This window comes from Wolffia australiana, chromosome 3 (genome assembly GCF_029677425.1).
Source record: "Wolffia australiana isolate 7733 chromosome 3, ASM2967742v1".
NCBI classification, from domain to species: Eukaryota; Viridiplantae; Streptophyta; class Magnoliopsida; order Alismatales; family Araceae; genus Wolffia; species Wolffia australiana.
In genome coordinates, this window is record NC_135837.1 from 3,979,091 (window position 1) to 4,000,553 (window position 21,463).

The 21,463-nt window shown below is 44.5% G+C and overlaps 1 protein-coding gene and 1 long non-coding RNA gene across 3 annotated transcripts; one reads left to right on the plus strand and one right to left on the minus strand.

The window, feature by feature from the left end:
- Positions 1-14,674: 14,674 nt before the first annotated feature.
- Positions 14,675-19,527, plus strand: LOC144700677 (Protein kinase superfamily protein). Of its 2 annotated transcripts, none has more exons than XM_078572150.1 (4): positions 14,675-15,967; positions 16,417-17,072; positions 17,745-18,200; positions 19,063-19,527. In XM_078572150.1, exons 2-4 carry the CDS (start codon positions 16,476-16,478, stop codon positions 19,336-19,338), a joined length of 1,329 nt encoding a protein of 442 aa, XP_078428276.1. In that variant the 5' UTR covers positions 14,675-15,967; positions 16,417-16,475; the 3' UTR covers positions 19,339-19,527. The 2 variants fall into 2 exon arrangements, with proteins under 2 accessions (XP_078428276.1, XP_078428275.1); XM_078572149.1 differs by having other exon boundaries at positions 14,675-14,911.
- On the minus strand, positions 16,389-21,226 carry LOC144700679 (uncharacterized). Its single transcript, XR_013580825.1, has 3 exons — positions 20,589-21,226; positions 20,290-20,491; positions 16,389-19,661 (listed from the first exon to the last, which is right to left on the minus strand). It is a non-coding gene; the product is annotated as an uncharacterized LOC144700679 (long non-coding RNA).
- Between the last annotated feature and the right edge of the window lie 237 nt (positions 21,227-21,463).

Here is a 21,463-nt window from a genome sequence, read left to right on the forward strand (position 1 = left end):
AATTGGTATTGGGCCACTAAAGTTATTGACTAGAAGGATACATGGGCATAGAGGGTCACACGCATAAGGTCATAAAGTCATTGGTAGATATATTTTACTTTGTAGGGTTTTTGACAAAAACTTAAGTAAAATATAAATAGGGAAGGGGCACTCATTTTAAGCCCCCAAGCTAGCCAGATTTGAGAGGCCCCCCCTTTCTCCACTCTCTTCTCTACTCAACCAAGGAGAGTTCGGAGGACATGTGTGGCGCTACCAGTGGTCGGGATACCACAGGTGAGGAGGACGTTGTCTCCCTCTCAGAGGATTCTGACAGGGATACCTCTCCTTATCTGAGACACCGCTTGGATGCATCTCCTTCATCTCCACATCGCACATACAACACCCGATCTCGAGTGCGTCACGCGAGCAGATAGATTCATGACTCCAAGTTTTGTTTGGAATTGTAGAGGGATTGGCAACCCTCTCACACAAACACATCTACTCTCCCTTATCAATAGGCATAACTTAGGTATAGTGGGGCTTCTCGAGCCGATGACTACATCGGATCAGTCCCATTACATAGCGAGGAAACTCGAGATGGACCATGTTTATTGCCACTCATCGAATAAGCTCTGGCTCCTTTGGAAGCGAGAATATTCGATCGCACTCTTGGCTGAAGGGACACGATACGTCACCTTCGACGTGCCATGCTCCCCAAAGCCCTACCTACTTATTGTCGTGTATGTCTTGCATAGACACACAGAGCAGGAGGCCCTCTGGGCGGAACTCGCCCAACATATACACTCCCACTCGTAGATGGTTGATCTGCCTTGGCTTATAGCCAGAGATTTCAACTGCATACGGGCCATCAGTGAGCGACAGGAGGGTCGCCCACCGCGGTTACGCTCTATGCAAGCATTCAATGACTTTATCCACAAGGCTTCACTAGTGGAGCCGCCTACCACAGGGGAAAAGTGGACCTGGTGCAATGGACGTCAAGCGGATGCACGTATGTACGAACGACTTGATCATTGTTTTATCAATAGTACCGCTTTGATGCCTTGCACACTCACGATAGAGATTCTCCCGCGATTTTATTCAGATCACACGCTGATCCTTCTTCTCCTAGACCTGAGTCAACGGGTCCGTCGTCCACCCTTTTGATTTCAAAACATGCGGTTAGAACATCGAGAGTTCCATAGCTATGTGCGTAGCCATTAGCATGGTTCGATTTCCACATCCCCTATGGAGTACTTCAGTTATCGACTGAGGAATCTCAAGCTCCACCTAAAATGGTGGAATCGTCATGTCTTTGGAGACGTCCATTCGTCGGTCGAAGAATTAAAGAAGAAATTAGTTGATGTTGACCGCCAACTACAGGAGTGCTAGACAGATTATATGGGCAAGCGCCAATTACGACTCAAAGAGCAGCTTGAGGACGCTATGAGACGACATGAGATATTTTGTCTCCAGAAATCTTGTATCCAGTGGCTGCGAGAGGGTGATAGAAACACGCATTTATTTCACGCCTCGATTCGCCACAGAGCGCGCCTGAACTATACGACCCTACTAGAGACGTATGGTCAGGACCCTGTCCAGCTAGCAGCTGCAAGAGTGGAATACTACCACTCACTCCTCTCCTCACAGCCCACTGTTATGAGCGAGGATCTTCTTTCCTCTATCCCTTACTTGGTGACCGACCATGACATCGCACTTCTGCTAGCCCCCCCCCCACTCGAGCGGAGATCAAAGAGATAGTTTTTTCCTTGGGTCGCAACAAGGCCCCAGGACCGGATGGATTCACCGTCGAATTCTATACAGCATGCTGGGATGTTGTAGGCACTGACTTGGTGCTAGCTATCAAGGAGGTGTTCAGGCGTAAAGTCTTCGCAAGGAGTTGGAAATCCACTTTTTTGGCGCTCATTCTAAAAGTGGACACTCCAACTTCCTTTCGAGACTTCCGCCCGATCAGTCTTTGTAATGTATGCTATAAAGTCGCATCTAAGATCATTACAAACCAACTAGGGCGCTTTCTTGATAGACTTATTTCGCCAGAACAGTGTGGCTTCGTTAAGGGTCGACAGATCCATGACAACATCACGCTAGTGCACGAGCTAGCCCAGTCCATAGACACCCATATCCCAGGCTCCAATGTCATCATCAAGCTTGATATGGAGAAGGCCTTTGATAGAGTAGAGTAGAATTTCCTCCTCGAAGTGCTGCGACGCTTTGGATTCACGGATGCATTCATAGCACTTGTCGACGCTTGCATTAGGGAGAACCATTTCTCTCTCCTAATGGATGGAAATTCAACCGGCTTTTTCACGGCTACGCGGGGACTCAGGCAGGGTGACCCTATTTCACCTACCCTCTTTATATTGATGGAGGAGGTCTTCAGCCGATCGCTCACCCGAGCGATCGACCAAGGCCTCATCCAACCATACTTTACAAAGAGGGGTTGCCCGATTCTCTCGCATTCACTATTCGCTAATGATGCCATATTGTTTCTCAATGGATCTAAAAAATCCATTAAGGAACTTATGAGTGTCCTTACAGCTTATGAGCAAGCTTCGGGCCAGCTCGTCAACGCCTCGAAGAGTAGCTTTATCGTGGGACCTTCCACCACTACAAGGCGCTCTGAGATACTCCAGCATTATACACGATACTCACGAGGTCACCTTCCATTCGACTATCTTGGATGTCCTATCTTTCTTGGCCCTACTCGTCATCACTACTTTGATGCCGTGCTATGCAAGCTCAAAAAGAAATTAGAGGGATGGAAACTTCGTTTCCTATCCCCCGGAGGACGTATCCAACTTATACGGCATGTTCTCATGAGTATCCCGCTACACACTCTTGCGGTCCACTCACTATCTCTTACTGTTCTCCGCTCTGTGGAACGCCTATGTGCACGCTTCTTATGGTCTGGTCATCTCGAGGGAGAGAGCCGTCATCATTGGATTTCTTGGGAGAAAGCGAGTCGTCCGACGGATGAAGGGGGTCTAGGGATCAGACGCCTTTCAGACGTCCAGGACATGCTTCAAAAGAAACTAGTATGGCGTGTGCGTACCACACACTCCCCATTGGGGAATCTCATCTTAACCAAATACGGAAAATGGGCCCGTCGCGAGATAGATATTCGAGGCCCTAAGAGATGGCGGACGTGGCAGCATCACTGGCTTGAGATGGCCTAGGTCACACGTTGGCATATCGGCCGAGGGGACATTAGCGCATGGTACGATACCTGGTATGCTGATGCGCCACTCGCTTCCCACCCACGGTTTGTACCACACCGAATGAGACTCATTATGACCTAGTTGCTTAGAGGCAATACGCCACACCTATGGGAGCAGCACGGTCTTCCCTTGGACACCCTACCCGAGGTCCAGACTACGCCACTCGACTCTAGTTCTGATTGTGTTATCTGGACACTCACATCCAATGGAGCCTACACGCGTCGCTCCTCTTGGGAGCATTTTCGTGTGAAATCCCCCCTACAGCATTGGGGTTGGTGCATCTGGCATCCGGCGATCCATACGCGCGTCTCCTTTTTCCTTTGGAGAGTTCTACACTACGGCCTCCCGACTGACGATCGAGTGACTCCGATCGGATACTCTCTTAGTTCCCACTGCCATTGTTGCCCCCACCCTCCCACACACGGAGACAATGGACCACCTTTTCTTCCACAGCGAGACGGCAGTGGAATGTTGGCGCCTCATCACCGACCACCTTCGTCCTCTGACCCCGTCTTGAGTGTTTTGGCAAGTTTATCCTCTCGCCAACTCGCTCTGCATGGAGCCCCATCCTCCGCACCACCATAGCTTATCTTCTATGGGAGATTTGGAAAGGGCGAAATTCTTCCTGTTTTGCAGGTACGTGATAAGCCGAAAAATCACGTAAAATTACGTGGTCGTTGCGCTTTTTAGACTTATGCAATAAATTTATAATTCCCTTAATTACTAAATAAGAATATAGAGCAAGCAAGGGGTCGATCCGCAAGGAGGCAACAATTCAGAATTTTCAAACAATTTTTATGAATCAAGTCAAGTAATTTTGAATTTTGCAATATTTAATTCAATTAATATTAAATAATATTCTTAAAATAATCAAAATTAAGTAAAACTTAATTTTGATTTCGGTCAGATAATTCCAGATAAGAATATTATTATTATTTTAAGCTCATAAAAATATAAATTATTAATTTCCCAATTTAATAAAATTTATAATAATTTTCAGAATTAAAATTGGGAAATTAATAATCAAGAAAGTGAGTTTTGAATTGGAGTTCAAAATGGATGAATTTTCGGTTCAAATTTTATTTTTGGGTTTTTTATATATTAAATTAAATTCCTAAACAATAAAAACCGAAATCTAGAGAGAGAAACAAATCAAATTAACCTAGAGAGAGAAAGTGAAGAAATTGGGAAAAGCCCCAATTCGACCCTAAATTAAAAATATAATGAAGCAGAAATGTCCTAAAATGATTAAGAATTAATTATCAAAAGTCAGATCTCAAATCCAAATCAAAAAGAAGTGCTGATGCATTCAAAACATGAATCTAGGGCATGTACATTTCACCCATGCCAAGGCGTTTTCGAATCGTTCTAGAAGATGATCAAATACAATTCAGAAACTTACAAATTTGATAAAGAGATCCAGATCTGACGACTTCCAGAATGCCTCCTGTGTCCTTCCTGGCCAATTGCTTGGGGAGAGCCTCCAAAAGTGAATTTCGCCTTTTTTTCTGACCTCTATTTAAAGATCCAACCGTCCAGATTGTAGAGGAGGAAAAGACGAACCTGCCCTCAAAATTTCAGCCCAATCGGAGTTGTAGATCTCAAGATATCGCAGTTTTAGTGAGATCAAATGTGGGCCGTTGGATCTCTTTTATTTTCTCTAAAAAAATCGGAATTTCCTATTGGCTGGGCTTGATTTTCTCGCTTTCCGTGTTTCGGGACACGACACCCTCGTTGTCCGCGTCGGCCGCACTTTCTGACTTTTCAAATCTCTCTCCTCCTATTAAATATCTTTTCTTCTCTCTCCTCTCTAGCCGCTCTACTCTCTCTCCTCTCTCTTCCGCTTTTCTCTCTCTTTTAATCACTCTATTTGACTTTTCTTATCTCTCTCCTCTCTTCTCTCCTTTCTTATTTAATTAATATATCCTTCATTCGCCCAATTTCGCGAATGACGTGATATTCATATAAAATCCATTAAAAATACAAAACAAATAATCAATATATTAATTAACCAAATAAAAATCATTTATTGCCTAAATAATGGTCAGAAAAATTCAGAAAAATTCATAAAAATATGGGAAAATTCAGAAAATCAGAGATGATTTACTGACCTTAAACCAAGCAAATAAAATCATGTAAAAATATTTCTTCACTGAAACAATGTCAAATTCCATGTAAAAAATGATAAAAAATATGAAATAATAGAAAAACGACATGTTAACTGATTTCAATGTATTTTATCATGATAACATGCAAATATGACCATTAAAACACATAAATAGAATGTATAATTCAGTAATTAAGTATATTAATTTGCATGTTATAAGTACGCCCATGCGCGTCGTGGACATCATGCGTCGAGTTCAGCTGTGGCTTCGACGCATCCAATCTCTACTTCCCCCTCGAGACGACCGATCAGCACTCGCGAGAGACCTCCTCTGCTCCATTGGCATCCCGGTGACCCCCGTTGCCACCTGCATCCAATATCGAGGTGTTTATTGGCTCCCACCGTCAATAGGCACTCTCAAACTGAATGTGGACGGTGCGGCCAAAGGGAATCCGGGGCCAGCAGGGGGGGGGGGAGGTATCCTCAGAGACCATACGGGGAGTATACTCTTTGCTTTTTCTTCCTTTTATGGCATACAAACTAATACAGTAGCTGAGGCTATGGCGATGCGTGATGGTCTACTCCTCTGTGAGGAACGAAACCTTCACAACATCGTCGTGGAATCAGACTCACAGATATTGGTCGATATGTTTCATACAGGTACATGCTCCCAATGGCGACTAAGCCGTGCGTGGAAAGACATCATGCGGTGTCGTTTCCGCATAGCCTGCTTTTGTCACCAGCTGCGAGAGGGCAACCAGACAGCAGATGCCCTCGCCAACCACACGGTACACGCACGCACTCCCTCCTCTCTTTTTCATTCTTGGCAGGCGCTCCCCCCCACGGCTCGTGGGTGCTATCGCCTCGATCGTCTTGGCATGCCCACCCTCCGCACACGGCGCATCCTCGCGACGCCAGGCCCGCGGGACTGGAGGATTACATGGAACGCTGGAGCTAGAGGTAGGGACAGCGCTCGCATTGACTAGTGCGTCACCACGAACTCCCTCGATCCCACCTGACGACGGAGAGGACACCTCCCGCACTACATTATCATCGCGGAGTGGCACGGGCAGGACGACAGCAAGCACACTTCCCTGAGCGCTTGCGAGGTTTCATTCATGTATTTTTTCTTTTCCTCAAATATGGGCGTGAACGAGTGGGATCCGAGTGTAATTAGGATATATACACTCGCTCCACGCCTAAAAACATTGAAAAATACTCCACTTTATAAATAAAAACCCCCTGGGTGGCGTCCAGGGCACGGATGGATCGGTCTACGGGCACAACCCTGGGGTTGGACGTACCCGGCACCGTGTTTTTTGCCAAAAAAAAAAAACTAAGGAGAGTGTCTTCATGGTGAGAAAATTTTCAAGATTTTCAAGAAGAGTAGAAGAATACAAGGTGGAGATCCAAGTGCTAAGCGATCACTTCTAGTGGGTGGACACGTGAACAGCTTCAAAACAATGTCAAAGCAGCAAAGACAAGGGTGGAACAAGTTCTCCACAAGGTACATTTGATGTATGTTTAGAGATCGATTACGAATCGATTAACATGCGCCTGCATCCATGGAATCTTGTTTTCCATGGATGAATCAAGGCATAGAACTCAAAAAAGACATCTTTGGTGTCTCAGGTCTAAGGACCGCTTACACAACCGTGATGTGAATCAACCTTATTCACAGTTTGGTATAATACCATTCAAGGATTCATACGGATCAATTCAATGAAATATTTCCACTAAAGAGCACCCATTATCTATCCGTAATGTCTCCACACTAATGGCTACGAGACCGGCCATACTCATCATATGAAAGAGGCTAGATAGTGCAATTCTATCCGTATACTTCGATTTCCTTCTTGAGTATCTTTTGAATAGGAATATGTAGAACACATACTTAGAGACTAGAGATCTTTGTATTACGATCTCATCATAATTCACTAAGTCTAATCATATATTTATGGACTTCATTATAAGCATCACACTTGCACTATAATGAATATGTTCTATCAATGAAAATGGAACCAGATATGGAATGTGTGATTAGCTTATTGGACACACATATACTTCCATCACATAGTACCTTCCCCTTATACTTTTTGACAGTCTAGGTATTGATAATATCAGAGCCCAGTAAAGAAGGAGTGTTGAAGACTATCACAAAATATCTAAATTATGTCACATGATAACTGAAGTATTTTGATTTAGGTTTTTTTATTGTTCTGATTCTTAACATGAGTGGGTCCTAAATCTTAAGGAGGATCTCATACATATATTCTCTTTAAATAAGGTGGAATCTACCCCTAATTAATTAGTGGGATTTATTTTCTTTTCTCCTTTTTCTTCCTGACTTGTCTGTGTCGTGGAATCTAGCGACTACTACAGCAAGTTGAATTGTTAGTATCAAACTATCGTTGGTCCCTACAATGACTATGACAATGATCATTGTCATGAGGATGAGTGCCATAACTATGGTAGTGGAGCTTCAAGATATATCATTCTCATATGATCACAACTCCTTTTAGGTGCATTTATATCATTCCAGTCTTCCAGGAGTATTTTGTCTTTTATGCTAGGATAGTTTGGGATGACCTTTTTCATAACTTTATGAGATCAAATTATCAGCTATTATATTTTTAAGTATTTTTAATGAACATTTTAATTATCAGAGTTCCCAAAGTTTCCTAATTTTGGAATTCATATAAGGCCATAAAGATTTCAATCATTTTCTCAAGGTTGGACCACATTCCATCAAGCTGACACAGCACACGGATTGAACAATGATTTTGTTTTTTTTGGTGCATCTTCAAATTTGTATGCGATGTTGAATGGGAAACCCTAAGCCATGTGGCGACATGACTTTCGGGGTTCAGAGTATCATAAAAAATCTTATTACGAGTAAAAAATTGAATAAATAAACTTTTTTTATATCAGGAAAAAAGATTATCCTCTAATGGGAGAAAAGATAAATGAAGTATAAGATTTTTATTTTGAAAATAAATAAATCCATCTTTCAAGAGAGGAAAAGGATCCAGCTACCCGGGCAACCGGTTGCCACCAAGGAATCTTGGGCAACCGGGACACGCGGAAAAAAAGACTCCTTAACCTCATTTCTCATTTACCAAAAATTTTTTTGGCGCTCCTCTTCTTTCGCGCTCTCTCTTGCCCCTTTCATTTTCCTATATTCTCTCTCTCTTCTTTCGCGCTCTCTCTTCCGCTCAACGCTCCGCCACTGTTGATCGCCGCTGAAGCCCCTCTATCGGCATCTAATTTTCAGCTTCGGTAGCTCATCAACGATTCCTTTGTAAAATTTGTATCATTTTCTTGAGCTTTCTTCTAAATCGATCTCCGATTGTTATTTTTCAACCGTGTTTTCTCGCACAGATGTGCGGCAGACGTGTTGAAACCCACTCTGAAGCAGATTTCTGACGAGAAATCCGCAGGTCCCCACGTAGATTCAAGGTGTAGTTTTTCCCATCTCTATTTCTATTTCAATGTGTTGTTTCTTATTCTATTTCAATGGGTTGTCTCTTAGCTCATCTGCGAAAATTAAAATCAAGATTCTCGAAAGCCCCGTTAGCGAACACAATCGCCGCCCCGACCATCAACACTGAGACACGGCTACTAGGAAACGTGATGACGCACCAGGAAAGACGAGTCCAGGCAGGACCCTACTTCCTCCGCGTTTTCCGCAATCTCTCCATCTATCTATCTCTCCAAGATTCCTTTGGGGCAACCGGTTGCCCGGGTAGACCCTGCTACACGGGCAACTAGGAAACGCGATCTATCCATCTATCTATCTATCTATCCATTTATCTATCTTTTTTTTAAGAAAAAAATGCATTCATATGAACATGATAGTACATTGCTGGAACATGCCTTCTGGGCGGTTCCTCACCCATAGGACAAAGAGTGTGACAGAACATTGAGCTAATATTGCACACACTACAGCTTCATTGCTTTCAATGTTTGCCTGCTCTTTCACACTGCTTTGTATGAATGCTTTCTTTAGTGCTGATTTCACTGAGTTGACGGAGACTGTAGATATATTCATCTCGAAACTGAGCCCTCGCTTGTGCTATTTTTTATTCTTTGTCTAAAAAATTCTTTTTTTTCCTTTGTATCTTTACCCTGCTCGCCTTTTTCTTCAAGTACAAGAATGTATATGTGGAAAGAGATAATTTGGTGAAATGGGGCTACAATCTTAGGCAAACATGATTAAAAGTCATTACATAAACTTGCAACATGAAAATGGATTTGCGGATTTACATTGATGCCATGCTACATGTGATTAATGGAAAGAGAAAAAAGAAGAGAGAAGAATTTGGGGCAAGAAGGAATAATTTTTATTGCTGAACTGGGCCCCCTTTTATAGAAGAAAAACTTCACTTGTTAGAAAGGGAATATTCCTAAGGAATATTCCCTGTTTCCAATGGTCATATATTTTGAATATATGACTGTTTGAAATGAGAGGTCCAAATGCTTTTAAAGCAGCTGGACTCTCCAACGGCTGGTTTCAACCGTTGGAGAGTTGGGCCTGACTGTGGTCAGGCCCAACATATATTAGGCCCTACTGGGCCTAATATATGGGCCCTATCGCCTACACTAATGGGCCCTTAATGGGCCCTTAGTGGGAAGTTAGGCGGCCCATGTTGGGCCTGAAGTAGTTATTTTTATTAATATCTCCTAGGGTTAGGCTATTACAGAGTACAAGGCCTCGGGCCCATTAGTTAGCTTAAACCCTACTAAGTATCCTCCATGACCTAACACTACATGATATGTATTTATAATCAGAAAGTTTTGTAACAGATAAAACATGGATCAACTATGTTATGTTTGATAGAAGCCAGTATTTTGTCAATCATTCGATAGAGCATGAACTGAACCATAGTAATACCCATTTTGTATTCTTGTTCCCTTAATTGTAGTGTCAAATATCAAAAGTCATTGAAGAAGGTTAGCTTAGGTCTTTGATGGTCCACTTAGACTCTTGGTGACTATGGAATGTTAATCTGGGCTTCAAGTATATACACATTTACTTCTTCTTTCCCTTTTCTAAACTCTTGAATTCATACATTCCTTCTTGTTATCGCTTGATGGTGGTTCCACTTTTTGTTTCTTTTCTTTGACTTGTCTGTCTTCTTCCTCTTCATCGTCTGCTTCTTTATCTTCACCATCGTCTTCTTCTTCTTATTCTTCGTCTTCTTCTGCTTCTTCTTTCTCTCTTTATCTATCTATCTATCTATCTATGAGGGACATGAAGAGAGAATATAGGAAACCCTACAAATTGATTTTCGGCAATGAAGGGTGCTGAAGCTGGGGTTGCTACGATATCTGAAGACGCAAGTGCTAGCACTGGAGTATTAGATGGTGCTCCCGTCGTCGAATCGTCAATTGCTCATGCTTGGCCTGCATCATCTAGTGGTGTTCTAAGGAGTTTGAACAGTTGTAGAAACTTGATTTCGGCTTCTGTAGAAACTCAGAAAGTATCCGTTGGAGATGTCTTTGAAACACTCGAGCAAGCACGTGAGAAGTGTACCGAGTACGCCAACTCCCCCCTTGGTCAGAAGAGTTCGAAGCACTTGAAATTCATTAGGTTTCTTTGTTTTCGCGGTGCTCAGGCATCGATGAAGCAGTCCTCAGTTTCTACAGAGTTCCAAAGAGAGAAGAGGACATTGAAATGTCAATGTCCATTCGTAATTAAGATGCGGTTAAATCAAGCCTCGGGCGTCTATGAAGTGTATCAGATAAATAATCAGCACAATCACGATCTTTTTACTGAAGTTGAATTGTCCCAAATGCCGCAAAATCGCTTCATTCCGGACGAAGTGAAAACAAAAATGCTGGAGTTAAACGAACTTGGCATGCTCAGGTGCTCTCAAATCAAGACATTGATAGAGCAGGAGCATTTCCCAGATGTTCTAGTTACGTGGACAATAAGAGACGTATAGAATTTGTTACAAAAATCTTCTAGTAGAGCTCGCGAGACTAACGATTTTGTCAAACTATTGAAAGAGAAGTCCAATCATGGTTGGTCCTTCAATTTCCAATCGAACGATGACACACTTCGCTTGGAGAGAGTTTTCTGGATTTCAGCTAATGGCAAAGCAAAGTATGTGCAGTTCAACGATATTTTAGAAATCGATGCTACATACAAGACGAATCGCTTTGGCATGCCTCTAGTGCCGTTCACAGTGATCGATAACCATGGTTTGACAGTATTGACTGTTGGTTGTCTTTTGTCCAACGAGCAATTTGACTCCTACTCTTGGGCTCTTCAACAATTTCAATCATATACAAATCTCGATCCCATCGTCTTGTTTACAGATGGCGATATGGAATTGGCCCGAGCTATTAAGGACATTTGGCCCAGTACAATCCATCTACTGTGCAGATTCCACATTTCCCAGAATATCACTCGTGCTCTAGCTAGCCTTTGAGGGCCAATCTCAGCGGATTCATGAATGATTTCTGGAGGGTCGGCTCCATTGAAGATGTTGATGAATTCGAGATGGAATTTTCAACATTGAAGTCAAAATGGCAAGCGGCAGAATCCTATCTTCGAGTTCTCGAGGAAAAAACGAAGCAGTGGGCATTCGCCTACACCCATAACAACTTCGTCGCAGGTGTGTCTTCTACACAACGGCAGGAGATGGTCAACTGTTAGATCAAATCCTCGTTATTGTCGAATTCCTCTCTCTTGCGCATTATTGATGGTTTCGATGTAGTTGAAACACGATCGCGAGAGAAGTTGTCCTAAGCTAGGCTTTCCACCAAGTTTGCCCCAGCATCAATGGATCCTCTAATTAATGACGCTCTTCAAATACTGACAAATTATGCCCAGGTTCTTCTCAAAGTTGAATCAGGAATGTCGCTTTCATATACCTGTGTTGCATATGATTCCAAAGATCAGGGATATTTCCTAATCAGTCACAAAGACTTTCCAAACAAATTTCGTGTTGTGAGGATATCCATTGGCTCCGTTGAGCAAAGTACGTGCTCGTGTAGGAAGGCGATTTGGCTTGGTATTGTATGCAAACACATGTTGTGTTGTTTTCGCCACAATAACATATTATCATGCCATGTCTCAATGTTTAATCGACGCTGGAAAAAGGTCTGTGAAACTGTGGATATTCAGTTTGTCTTCATCGATACTGCATTGGCTACGCGACCCAACTCTGAAGTCACGGCTACACAAGGAATGACCGAAGGTCAATGTCTGTCTGAACTAACAGCTCTGACGAAGCCCATTTTACACCATTCAATTGGAACCGAGAGCACATTTCAGTTCTACAAGGCATCAATGATTGTTTTGGGCGAAACTATTGAAAGAAACCTACAGACATTGCACCGTGTGTTATCTGATTTAGAGGAAGATATTGTTAGAAATCCGTTGAAAGCTTGTTGCAAAGGACGACCCAAAATAGGGAACAAGCGCTACATAAGCATGGCAGAGCAGCTGCAAAGAAAAAATAAGCAGAGGGGTATCACTTGCTCTAGCTGCGGGCAGCAAGGGCACAACGCCAGAACGTGTAAAACAGTTTGATTGTCTCTTGGTCAACTCCGTCAACACCTATTCTGTAGGTAGTTCAAGAGCAGTCTCGCCTTTCTCAAGAAAGCCATGAAGTCTTGAAGTTGCGGACCCAGGTTAGTGATTACTGGAAAGATGAAACCGACGACTGTTTTAAAGCCAAATAGAGAGAGGTAATGTTTTTTATTTTTCTATTTCCTCATCCATCTTATTGCATAAATAGTTTGCATTAATTTCGTGGTAACTTAGTTGTGTTTCTCAGATGTTGGTCATCTTGGGTAGCTTAGGCTCATTTCCTCTCATTTCTTTTTCGTCTTTCAGGCTTCATTTGCACGAAGCATGGCTACTCGAGGGTTCGACACGTGGATTGTTGAAGTGAGGGGTGTCGGCCTGAGCACACGCATTGACCAAGAGGGCTCAAATGAAGAGGGAAAATCTTTTTTCAAACCATATAATACGATAGTATCTGCTCGTATTAATGGTTACAAATCTGACATACCCGAAGAACAGAATCTGGCAATACAACCTAGTGAAAGTCAACTGAGGGTGATATCAGACAAATTCTTTGACCAAATGTCAAAATTATTGGAAGACGCCCAACTGTCTCAACGCTTTGAGGATGTCCATGTTAAGATTTCTAGACTGTTGGAAGCTGGTCAGAATTCTGCCCTTTCGAGTCAAATTGGAGAGCTCCCGGACCATCCATTCAAATCTGCCATATTCGTAATTTTCTATCCATCCATCCTCGCATCTTCGTAACAATCTAGCCATCCATCCATGCATCTTTGAAACTATCCATCCATGCATGCATCTTAGTAAACATCCATGGAAACCCGCAGAGTTGAAGTGGCTGGAAGGGGCGGAGAACGTGACGTTGAGGCGAAAATCATGCATAGACGGGTTCATCGGATCGATCAGGGAGGACGGCTTGAATGCGTTCACGGAATGGCCGTGGTGTTGGATTGTTGGCGGATTCGGATTGTATGTGCTAACGGGGCTTTCTGGAATCTTGAGAATCTTGGAGGATTGCCGGAGGGTCGCCGGGAGGATCGCCGGAGGGTCGCCGGGAAGAGAGACAGAATATAGGAAAATGAAAGGGGCGAGAGAGAGCGCGAAAGAAGAGGAGCGCCAAAAAAAAATTTGGTAAATGAGAAATGAGGTTAAGGAGTCTTTTTTTCCACGTGTCCCGGTTGCCCAATATTCCTTTGGGGCAACCGGTTGCCCGTGTAGCAGGGTCCAGAGGAAAAAGCTATTTGTATATTCTCATGTGCGGCTCTCCGTTTGACATGTGGGAAGCCCCATTGACTGGGAAACCCTAAGCCAAGTGGCGACGCGACTTTTGGGGCTCATAGTATCATAGAAAAATCTTATAATGAGTAAAAAAAATTGAATAAATAAATTTCATTTATTCTAGGCAAAAGATCACCCTCAAATGGGAGAAAAGATAAACCAAGTATAAGATTTTTATTTTGAAAATAAAGAAATCCATCGTTCAAGAGAGGAAAAAAGCTATTTGTATATTCTCACGTGCGGCTCTCTGTTTGACACGTGGGAAGCTCCACGGACATCAGACTCTTATTGCGGGACCCACATCCGGTCATCGCCATCATCCACCGTTCATTCGATCCGGTCAAGCCCGGAATCTGCTAATTTTCGAAATACACCTTCCCCGCTCCTCCCATTGGAATTACTCCCTTTTATTTTCTCAGTTGTCGATATATTTCTTCTACGGGGGTTTTCTCGAATTTTAATATTCCTCTTAGCCAATCATCGCATCGCAACTGTCCCTCTCGCAGAGAAATATATAAATAGAGAGAGAGAGAGAGAGGTTGTCCTGGTTCTCTGGTGCGGCAATCTTTAGAAGAGAGAGGTTGGGGAAATCGCTGGCGGAGTTGTTGCGGAGAGGAGTTCGTTGTCTGGCAGAAAAGGCGGGAACCGCAAGAACGGAGCGTTGACCGCGGTTTGAAGATCGGTTTTGGAGTAGAAATTCGCGATCGGAGGCTCAGATTCGGAGTCGCCGATTCCTTCCTGAAGCGGAGAAGGAAGCTTGGATCGTCCTCCGTTCGTAGATCGACTCTCGCGCGCTTGTTTCTTTTTTTCTTTTCTCTTGCTGGGCGATGATTTCTGCGGTGATTTGTTTCTCGTGATTTGATCAAGTCTGAAGAATTCAAGCAATTTTTTCCAACCGCACGCTTTTGAGGACGAAAAACCTTGCGTGAGAAGGATTTCTGCGTTTGTTTATTGGCTATCGTTGTCGCGGATGCTTGGACGAGAGTCGTCAGTCGAGGGACGAGATCGTCCTCTCGAACTTCTCTCCAGTTTTCTCGTGATTTAACTTTCTCCGAAGGATTCGTTCGAATTTTATTTCAACCGCGTGAATTCTAGGTCAAACAACTGTGCGTAGGAAAGGAATTTCTGCTTTGGATCGCTGGAGATCTCGCGGTTCTTGGACGAGAGTCATCTGGCGAGGAGCAGGATCTCCTTCTCGATTTTTCTTGCAGTTGTCGCGTGATTTGACTTTCTCCGTAGAATTCAATCTGATTTATGTTAGCAGCACGCATTTGGCGATGAACCTTGCGTAAAAGTAATTCCTCCGTCTTCTCGCGGTACTTGGACGAGAATTGTCAGCCGAGGAATGAGATCATCTGCTCGAATTTCTCCCTATTTCTCTCGTTATTTATTCTTCTGAGAAAAATTCAAACGACTTTATTACCGCACGAATAACCGAGCGTAATAGGGGATTCCTCCGTTAGATCGCAGCGGATCCTTGTCGCGATGGTCGCCCGAGGATCACCAGTCGAGGAGCAAGATCACCTTCTCGAATTTCCTTCCAGTTCTCTCGCGATTTGATTTTCTCCGAAGAATTCAAACAAATATTGTTCGAGAACGAACTGCCTAGCCTAAAAAAGAATTCCTCCGTTCGATTGCAGCAGAACTTTCTCCCGATTCTTGGACGAGAATCACCAGCGGAGGAGCAAGATCGCCTTCTCCAATTTCTTTTCACTTCTCTCAGACTTTGACTTTCTGCAGACAATCCATTCGGATTTATTCGAGCTCGAACAACCTAGAGTCCAAAAGAATTCCTCCGTCTGATCTCAAGCGATCTTCCCCGCGAAGGTCGAACGACAATCCTCAGTCGAGAGCAAGATCGCCTTCTCGAATTCTCTACACTTCTCTCTCGATTTGATCTCCTTCGAAGAATTCACGCGATTTTATTCTCGCATAAAGAATCAGTCGAGGAAGAAGATCACCGATTCGAATTTCTTTTAGTTCTCTCGCGATCAAATATTCTCCTAAAAGCTCATACAAATCAATTCGAGTACAAATTGGACTCCATCGCAGGAGATCTTTCTCGTGATCCTCGGACGAGGATCATCAGTCGAGGAACAGGATCACTTTCTCGAATTTCCCTCCGCAAAAAAAGGATTTATCAGTCGAAGAACAAGATCTCCTCCCCTTCTCTCCCGATTCGATCTCTTCCGAACAATTCTCTCGAATTTCCTTGAACAACAGGCATCCGAGCACGAACAACCCCGCATAATCAACATCTTTTTCTTTGATCACAGGACAAAACGAACAGGATGTGACATACAAGAGCAGGAAATCAACGCAGAGAACGAAGAGAATGGAAGAAGAGTACTACTCCTGGGTGAGGCGACCGATGTTCTCCACCACCGTCTGCCGCCGCGTAGACCCTTCCAAGATCCCCGCCATCCACCCCGTTCGGCAGACCTCGCTCCGCGGACAAAGAGAAGAAGCCTCGGAATGCCTTTCCTGCGGCTCCCGCGCGTGCGGCGTAGACTCAGAGACAAGGCCCGTCGCCAAGTCCCTGCAAAGGTCCAGCCACAGCAGGCCTCTGGAGAGGGCCACGTCGCCTCTCCCCGCCACGGCGCTCTCTGAAGCTTTCAAAGAGGCGAGGTCGGAGAGGAGGCGATTCTCGACGCCGCTGCCGAGGAAGCAGGCGAGTCCGGCGAAGAGCGAGGAGGGGGAGTGGAGGGAGGAGTGGCGGGGGGACCTCTCGCAGCTCTATCTGGGGCACAAGTTCGCCTCCGGGGCGCACAGCAAGGTGTACCATGGGATTTATAAGAACTTGACTGTTGCCGTGAAGGTGATCTCCCAGCCGGATGAAGGGGAGAATCCTGGCCTCGCTGCTCGCCTTGAGAAGCAGTTCAACCGCGAGGTCACCCACCTTTCCCATTTCCATCATCGCAATGTGATCAAGGTACTGCGCGATCATTAGGCCCTTTTTTCCCTTTTTGTTCTCCTTCATCATCTTCTTCTTCTTCCTCCATCATCATCATCATCATCATCATCATCATCATCTTCTTCTTCTTCTAGTTTCCTCATCATCATCATCATCATCATCTTCTTATTCTTCTAGCTTCTTCATCATCATCATCGTGTCATCATCATCATCTTCTTATTCTCGATCTTCTTCTCGCTTCATCAACTTCTTCTTCTTCATCATCATCATTTTCTTCTTATTCTTGATCTTCTTTTAGCTTCATCATCATCCTTTTCCTCTTCTTCTCGGTCTTCTTGTTCTAGCATCATCATCATCATCATCTTTTTCTATCTTCTTGGTATTCTTCTTCCAGCTTCATCATCATCATCAACTTCATCTTTTTGGTCTTCTTCTTCTAGTTTCATCATCATCAACAACGTCATCTCCTTCTTCTTCTTCTGCTAGCTTCATCATCATCATCAACAACAACAACAACATCATCATCGTCATCCCCGTATCCATCCCCATCCTCATCATCTTTTCTTATTCTTCATATAGTTCATCATCATCATAATCATCATCATAATCATCATCATAATCATCATCATCAGCATCATCATCATCATCTTCCTCATCATTCTTGAGAGATGTATTGCGGGCGGTGGGCAGATGGTGGCGGCGTGCAGGGCGCCGTCGGTGTTCTGCATCATCACCGAGTACCTGGGCGGGGGTTCGCTGAGGACGGCGCTGCACAAGCTCAAGGAAGAGCCGCTGGCCCTCGACCGCCTCGTCGCCATCGCGCTGGGCATTGCCCGCGGCATGGAGTACGTCCACTCGCAGGGCGTCGTCCACCGCGACCTCAAACCCGAGAACGTCCTCTTCGACGACGATGGCGTCCCCAAGATCGCCGACTTCGGCATCGCCTGCGAGGAAACCCGCTGCGAGGCCCTCACCGAGGACCCCGGCACCTACCGTTGGATGGCCCCCGAGATGATCAAGCACAAGATCTACGGCCACAAAGTCGACGTCTACAGCTTCGGCCTCCTCCTCTGGGAGATGCTCTCCGGCCGCGTCCCCTTCGACGATATGACCCCCATCCAGGCCGCCTTCGCCGTCGTTGACAAGGTAACCAACGCCTTCTTTCACTACTCATCAACGTCATCCACCCCGGTTGAGATTAGACGTGGTCGTTCTGTTCTTTTGTGCGAATTGTTCGTTCGGAAAACCGAACAGAACAAAAAAGAATTCAAACAGAACATCGCACAGGCCCGTGTGCGGTTCTTTTGTTCGCTTTGTGCGAATTTTGTTCTAATTTTGTGCGAATGTGCGAATTTTGTTCGTTTAAAAAAAAAAGAACAGAACAAAGAACAAGGCCCTGTGCGGTTCTTTTGTGCGAATTTTTTGCTCGTTTCAAACGAACAGAACAGAACAACCATGCCTAGTTGAGATTGGTCGATGATCGTTAATATTTCAGTTCATATAAACGATCGGCATTAACATTGATGTTAATGTTATTGTTAAGTTAGACGTCTACGTTAACCGTCATTGTCATTTAAATTTTTGGGTAGTAACCGATGGCAAGGTCAATGTCAACGATTGTTGACCACGACCTAAATGTCAACCTTGGCCAGTGTTGACTATTTCATCGTCTGTCAAACCCTCCATAGTGTCTAATCCTATTCTGTCATCCGTCCCTGAACATCCAAGGCTCGGGGACGGACGACAATCTTTCATCTGCTATATTCCCTGTTGTCATCGTCCCTTTGCACCGTTCATCCTGTAGCGTCTCGTCAATGGTTGCTGGTGATTTTTGCTCTAGGATCACAATCTTCCTCCCATCTTTTTGTCATTATTCCCATTCAGCAACTTGGACTGGACTCCGCAGTGGATGACTGATAGAATTACCATTTGGTCTCGTTCTATCTAACGTCTTCTGTCGCCCGTCATCCGTCATCCGTCATTGATCCACCGTTGTTTGTTGGTGCAGAATCTGAGACCGGCGATTCCTGTTGGCTGCCCGCCGCCGCTGCGGGGACTGATTGAGAGCTGCTGGTCAGTGATGCCGGAGAGGCGGCCGGAGTTCTGGCAGATTGTGGGGGTGTTGGAGCAGTTCCAATCCGCCGTGTACCGTGACGGAAGCCTGGGCGTTGTTCAGACTGCCGCCTGCCAAGAACACAAGAACCGCCTGCTTCATTGGATGCAAAAATTCAAGATCTCCGCATCCGAGGACGGGGGCCGGCCCCCGCCGCCCAAGTTTTTGTGAGACGGAGATCGAGGTAAATTCGTCAAGATTTTCAACTCTGAAACTTAGATTGGTGGCATCTATATTGAAAGGTGTTGGAGATCAATTTCATGTCTAAATGTTAAGAAAAGAAGTAATACCCTTGCAATAAGCTATGTCTAAATGATAAGTTGTGCCCTTGCTGTGAGCTATATAGCTTTTAGATACTCATCTGATCTGATCAGATTCGTGTTTGATCAGACTGTGATCACATCAAGCGTGAATGTTAAGAAGTCAAGTAGCGCCCTTGCTGTGAGCTATAGCTTGTAGATACTCATCTGATCTGATCAGATTGTGATCGCACCCTGCGTAAATGTTAAGAGAAGTAGCACCCTTGCTATAAGCTATAGCGTTTAAATACCCATCTGATCTGATCTGATCCACACTTGATCAGAATTGTGATCACGCCCTGCGTAAATATTAAGAAGAGATATCGCTTGCTTTTCAATACCCAACTGATGATCATCTTATGATCACACCTCCATGATCGGTTGAGGCCTACAATTATGGTGCAGGGACGTGAACGGGATGATTTTTTCGTCCCAGGACGAAAAGACCATCCCGTCCGTGTCCCTGGACTGATTCCGGACGTCAGACGGGACTATCTTCTTGCGTTCCGTCCATCGTCGACGTCCCGAACTATACGTCCTGATCAGAATTGTGATCACGGCCTGGGTAACTATTAAGAAGAGAAGTACCTCTTTTAGATACCCAACTGATGATCATCTCATGATTACATCTCCATGATCGGTTGAGGTCTACAATCGGATCATGATCGAGCATGAGTGATCCGACCCAATCGGTCTGACCGATCGATCACGATCGGACGGATCAAATCATACAGCCGGGGCGCTCGGATCGGTCAGGGTCCGATCTGATCCGATCCTAAGCACAATAATAATAGCTCAAATTCCAAGAACAAACATATTTTACCGCGGTTATATGATCGGAGTGTCGGATTGGCTGGGGCAAGGTAGAATCGCCCAGGTTGAAAATCTCGATCGCTGCCGACGATTTCTGTTGGCCAGTCCTTGTCCGATCGCCCCTACGAATAGCGGTTGAAGGGCTGATCCTCCGTTATCTGCAAGAACCGACCAATTGAAATCCTCCGCAAGATCGGATTATGCATTCCAATCTTCGGAGCGAAAGGAGATTGTTAGAAAGGAGATGAGATGTGATTGTTCTCTGATTTCAAGATCATCAGGAATAGAGAGTAGAACAGAGATTCTCACGGCGGGAGAGATCCAACGGACGCGGAAATCATGATCCACAGATCCGATTGAATCTGCCGTTCAACAAATCCGACGCCGATCAGTCAATACCGATCAGATTGAATCCGGCGTTCTACAAATCCGACGTCGATCAGTCAGTACCGATCAGATTGAAACCGCCGTTCTACAAATCTGACGTTCATCAATCATTACCGATCAGATTAAATCCGCCGTTCTACACATCCGACGTCGATCAATCATTACCGATCAGATTGAATCCGCCAATCTACAAATCCGACGCTGATCAGTCTTTACCGATCCGATTGAATCCGCCGTTTTACAAATCCGACGTAGATCAATCATTACCGATCAGATTGAATCCGCCGTTCTACAAATCCGACGTTCATCAATCATTACCTATCAGATTAAATCCGCCGTTCCACAAATCCGACGTCGATCAGTCATTACCGATCAGTCACTGCATAAATCTGACGGCGATCAGTCAATACTGATCAGATCGGGATCGGATCTGAAGATTGAAAGAAGATCTCCGCCGCATGATTCCTTCCCGCCGACGATGGAATTTCCTCGCTCCACCGCCGTCTGCAACTGCCTCCCGCGGGGAAGAAGAAGCCGTCGACAAGGTAATTTCGCGCTCGTGCTCTCCGTTTTGACTGCAGGAAAAAAATACTTTTTAATCTTCATAAAATATTTTAAACAAACTCTTTAAATACCGCACGTTTTTATGACGTTAGGTTGGCCGCGTCACTCATCTGCTACTATATTTAAACAAAGTATTTAATCCCAAGGCTAAATATTTCTTATGATTAATAATATAAAAATGCGAGGACCCGGACAAGTCTGGAGTCATCCCAGGCTGAAAATTTGTCCTGTCC